Below are 5632 nucleotides of genomic sequence, written 5' to 3'. Positions count from 1 at the left end.
TAGGCATGTGGTATTGATAAGCCACAGTATTGACTTATATGTTATAACAAAAATGATTTAGATATTAAGAATCTCCATCATAAAATAATTATGATAAATCTTATTACAATTTTTTTTTTTAATTTAACAATGTGAAAAGTATTATAAAATAGATAATACATATTGACCATCATTTCATTTATATAAGTATACTAGTTTTATTTTTTACACTTTCTATTAAAATATTTTCATGTATTTCATTAAGTTATATACATTTCAATGCATTTACCTTTTCCTTTTCAATACGAATGCAATTTTATATTTTTATTAACTTCTTTCATGTCATCTTTGCCCTTCACAATATAATTATTAGTTTTAACAACTTTTACCCTCAAGAATGAATACCATTGGACTTCCAAAATTCAAAAACATTTTAGATTAAAAACATTGATTTACTTAGCGAAAACCTTTAAAAATATTTCACCGTTTTACATTTTATAGGACATCCATTTTGCTAAACATCATCAATTTGCATCCGTATATCCTAACAACCAAGAGAACCTACTTTTGGCAGATCTCGAAACCTTCTTTTCGCAGCTTGTCTTCTTCAAGAAATTCATAGATCGTGGTTTTCGGCAAGCCGAATGTGGCGTTCAATGTTTGAAGTTCCTGCTGAGAATTGTTGTTGTAGGCCACGGCTGAAATAATCAGCGCGTCGATAAGCTAGACGGGATGGCGACTCTGGTCTGTTTCAACAGCTTTTAAAGAAAATAAAACAGAGAACAAAAATTGAAAATATGCTAAATCTTGAATATCGTAGACAAAGATAACTAAAAATTAATTTTGAATCACTTTTGCTTGATTATTTGGCTAAGCATGGCCATCGATTTTGTGATTATGCGAATACTAATGCCTCTGGTCTGTTTAACCAGCTGTCAAAGAAAATGAAAGAGAGCAAAAATTTAAAATATGCTAAATCTTGAAAATCGCAGACAAAGATAACTAAGAATTAATTTTGATTCACCTTTGCTTGATTATTTGGCTGAGCATGGCCATCGATTTTGTGGTTATGCGAATACTAATGCCTCTGGTCTGTTTCAACCGCTTTAAAAGAAAATGAATGAGAGAACACAAATTTAAAAATATGCTAGATCTTGAAAATCGTACAGAAATAACTAAGATAAAATTTTGATTCACCTTTGCTTCATTATTTGGCTGAGCATGGACATCGATTTTGTGGTTATGCAAATACTTATGTCTCTGGTCTGTTTCAACAGCTTTAAAAGAAAATGAAAGAGAGAACAAAAAATTAAAATATGCTAAATCTTGAAAATCGTAGACAAAGATAACTAAGAATTAATTTTGATTCACCTTTGCTTGATTATTTCGCTGAGCATGGCCATCGATTTTGTGGTTATGTGAATAATAATGCCTCTGGTCTGTTTCAACAGCTTTGAAAGAAAATGAAAGAGAGAACAAACATTTAAAATGTGCTAGATCTTGAAAATCGTAGACAAAGATAACTAAGAATTAACTTTGATTCACCTTTGCTGGATTATTTTGCTGAACATGGCCATCGATTTTGTGTTTATGCGAATACTAATGCCTCTGGTTGAAAATCGTAGACAAAGATAACTAAGAATTAACTTTGATTCACCTTTGCTTGATTATTTTGCTGAACATGGCCATCGATTTTGTGTTTATGCGAATACTAATGCCTCTGGTTTGTTTCAACAGCTTTAAAAGAAAATGAAAGAGATAACAAAAATTTTAAATATGCTAGATTTTGAAAATGGTAGACAAAGATAACTGAGAATTAATTTTGATTGACCTTTGCTTGATTATTTGGATGAGCATCGCCAACGATTTTGTGGTTATGGGAATACTAATGCCTCTGGTCTGTTTCAGCAACTTTAAAAGAAAATGAAAGAGAGAACAAAAATTTTAAATATGCTAGATCTTGAAAATCGTAGACAAAGATAAGTAAGAATTAATTTTGATTCACCTTTGCTTGATTATTTGGCTGAGCATGGCCGTCGATTTTGTGGTTATGTGAATACTAATGCCTCTGGTCTATTTCAACAGCTTTAAAATAAAATGAAAGAGAACAATAATTTAAAATATACTAGATCTTGAAAATCGTAGACAAAGATAACTATTTTGATTCGCCTTTTCCCTGTACAGCCTGATGCAAATTTGCATTTGTCCTTACATTTTTCGGATTTTCTGACCATGCTTATAGCATTTAAAGAATTCCTTCCTTGTAAGGTTGTCAAATATCCATTATTCCATTGTCAAAAGAATTACGAGCTGATGAAGATTTCACTTCATAGATTTGCATATCTCTATTTCTTTCTATTTTTAATAAAAATAAGAACGCATATATTGCAATACACCACTTTATCCCTTAACCTAACATCTGTCACAGTTGGCCATTACCGCCATTGCCTCACCTTCTGGTACCAAGTCGACTCTTCATGGGTTGGTGGGGAAACCAAATCGTTTCAATTTTTTTCATTAAGTGGTTTCAATTTATTTTATAATATGTGGGATTGACAAATCACAACTCCCATTCCACTTTTAGACTAATCATATTCCTTTAAAACCTAATCTTGATCATGTACATTGATTTAAATAAAAATTAAAAGTCAACTAGACTCTATCCACCCTAACTTAAAATAAGAATGTTTCACTAATTAAACAAGGTGCTACAAAGAAGGTAATTTTAGCTTAATTACATAAAAAAAAAATAACAAAAACAAAAAATTCATCACAAAAATAAAATAATTAATAAAATATTGTATTGTTGAATGTCATAACTAAAAATTAAGAAATATGATTACTTAATATTGTTTATATTAACATACATATATCTGTGGTATATATATATATATATATATATATATATATATATATATATATATATATATAATTGTTTATAACTAGCATTTACACCACATGTTGCAAAGGAAGCACCATAAGAAATGGCATAAGAAACAATAGCATAAAATAAAGAAGTCAAAAGTTTATGCGATTTTGTTTCTTTACACGTGTTTCTTTTTTATGACACAAATAGGAGCCTCTTGTCATAGTGGCTACAACATTCTATAAGCCAATAATGGAAATCTCTAAAAATGGGCCACAACATTCAATGATCTAACAAGTTAGACTACACCCATGTTTTTTTTACAGCCATCCAGTGTGCAAAGTGGTTTCCTGTAGAGAGTATCCCAATGAAAATATCCACGAGGCCTTCTGGCAAAGGTGGAGCTCACCATTTTTCTGACATGTCTAGAAATCTTTAAGGTGAAAAGCTTGGATGTGAGATAGGCAAGGAAGCAGCAACAACTGTATGCACATCAATGTCACCATTTACAGAGAAGCCAGTGGCATCTTCAAGCACAAATCCCTGGTCCAACCACGTATAAATTTAGTGCATACATCAATTTATACTAATGCCATAAAGTTTATTGAATCTGAAAAAAAGAAAAAAAAATAAATAAATAAATTAAAATTAAAAAATAAAAATTGATGTTCAGCACTAGCTTAACATGGACAAGAACGTGGAGATGATATAAAAGAAAATATTGTACTCTAAAGGGTTCTTCAACTCACTGTTCGATAAGGAAAAGAGGTCACATGCCTCCCGTCCACATTCACATGATAACCTTCCAAACCTGCACTTAATGTAAGAACAAATAATTTTCCCTCCACAAATGGATATGGCCAATCAATTGATGACGACTTCTTTGCACGCCCCATCAAACGATTCAACCACCATGTAGCCTTTTCTTCTTTCCTATCATCATTATCAGTAAGCCACTTTTCACATTTGGGAAGTTTGTTAACTGTCAAAATGCATAGAATTGGTCAAATACAGCCTCCAAATCCCAGTCAAATTGCATTTGGCATCAACTTTAAGTTACATATCAATGGTAACTAAAAAAAAAAAAAGAATATTTCCCACACAAAAAGTTTGTAGTCTAGCAGAAACTTGGAGTAGTGGTACCATGACCTAGGTTAAAAAACAGACTAACATGTTCTACAAATAGGAGCCTCTTTTCATAGTGGCTAGAAACATTCTGTAAGCCAATAATGACAACCTCTTCTCAGTTGGAAATAATAGAGGAGAGACTGCATTGTAACCACATAAAAAAAAGAAGAAAAAAGATCCATATATGCTAGTGTAAGCTTAGTCGTTGGGATGACCTGACCATCCCAACAACCCAGGTACAAACCTCAACTGACGTAAACCCTTGTGTGTGTTACAGAAGTTGTTTGATCTTCCCCCACATAAGTTATAGGTTACAGAGCACCAAATGAAAAACGAATTCCATGTCTAATGCTGAATCAAAATACATTGATTACCTTGTGCAATTTTCCCTTATTTTTCATCTATTTCATTAATTAATATAAAAATCTTGACAAGTTGCTTTTTTCTCCTATTTTTAATATATTTAGTTAATTAATTTGAATTATTGAAGTATGCACAAAATTTCTGTAGCTACAACATATATTACTAAGCATACCCTGAAACCCTGAAAAGTTCATTGCTGATTAATATGAAATCATCTAAATATAAAATAAGCATATACCTACAACATATATTACCAAGCCAAATACAAGCTAAAATCACCTTAAATGGTTCATTGTCTGTTCTCAGCTCGATTCTTGGTATGGCATAGAACCAAAGAGGGAAACCCCTACAAAGTCACAACCATTCAAAAATTTTAGTGAGGAACAATCTCCTTCCACAAATACGAAACAAAGGACACAAACACTCTAGTTAAGAGGATCAATAAAACGTTATTTTCTTATTAAGTTAGCCCCTAAGCAAGTACATAGTTGTATTGAAGATGTGATGGAACTTTAAAGCAGTGAGTATTTTCAGAGCATGTTTACATTGTAAAATTCTACAAAATCTCCTTACATTAGTAGATAAAATTAAAACTAACACTAATGAATCAAACTTGACTGACTTTTAAATACAAACTTACAACATGGAACGGTACGGTGATTGTGAGGCATTTCCTTATTCAAACTTAATATATTACATCTAAAATTGGATATATCTAAACACTCATAACAAAATACAAGATGCTATAGAAGTTTAAGGCATTGTATGGATCAGAAAATGCAGGTTCAGTTTTGTTTTTCTTTTTCTTCCTCTCCTTTCAGGGTGATGTCACTGCAAGATAGTTTTCTTGTTTTATGGCGATTCCCAGTTGGTATATAGTCAAATTTTGAGGGTCTCTCTGCCATTCCAGTCCAGTCTTACCAGAACCATAACATATATATTCTCCATTTTAAATATAATGATTTTTTCATTGGCAAAACAAAAACAAAATAACCAGATTCCCAACTAATTATACATATATATATATATATATATATATATATATATATATATATATATATATATATATATATATATATATATATATATATATATATATATATATATATATATATATATATAGATACTGATTAGGAAATTCAGGTTCAATTTTGTTTTTCTTTTTCTTCCTCTCCTTTCAGGGTGATGTCACTACAAGACAAAGTTTGTTTGTTTTATGGCAATTCCCATTTGGTATATAGTCAAATTTTGAGGGTCTCTCTGCGATTCCAATCCAGTCTTACCAAAACCATAACA

The 5632-nt window shown here is 31.1% G+C and overlaps 1 protein-coding gene across 1 annotated transcript; it reads right to left on the bottom strand.

Annotated features, from left to right (window-relative positions):
- Window positions 1-3205: 3205 nt before the first annotated feature.
- LOC149230003 (hydroxyproline O-galactosyltransferase GALT5-like) lies at window positions 3206-3825 on the bottom strand. Its single transcript, XM_089375980.1, has 2 exons — window positions 3595-3825; window positions 3206-3388 (listed from the first exon to the last, which is right to left on the bottom strand). The coding sequence occupies exons 1-2, from the start codon at window positions 3739-3741 to the stop codon at window positions 3281-3283; spliced, it is 255 nt and encodes an 84-aa protein (XP_089232106.1). The 5' UTR covers window positions 3742-3825; the 3' UTR covers window positions 3206-3280.
- Between the last annotated feature and the right edge of the window lie 1807 nt (window positions 3826-5632).

Source organism: Pinus tabuliformis, chromosome J, assembly GCF_031772625.1.
Source record: "Pinus tabuliformis cultivar Carrire ecotype Pingquan chromosome J, CPIR1, whole genome shotgun sequence".
Classification (NCBI taxonomy): Eukaryota; Viridiplantae; Streptophyta; class Pinopsida; order Pinales; family Pinaceae; genus Pinus; species Pinus tabuliformis.
The sequence above is the reverse complement of the archived record's forward strand: the minus strand, read 5'-3'. Positions and strand labels throughout refer to the sequence as shown.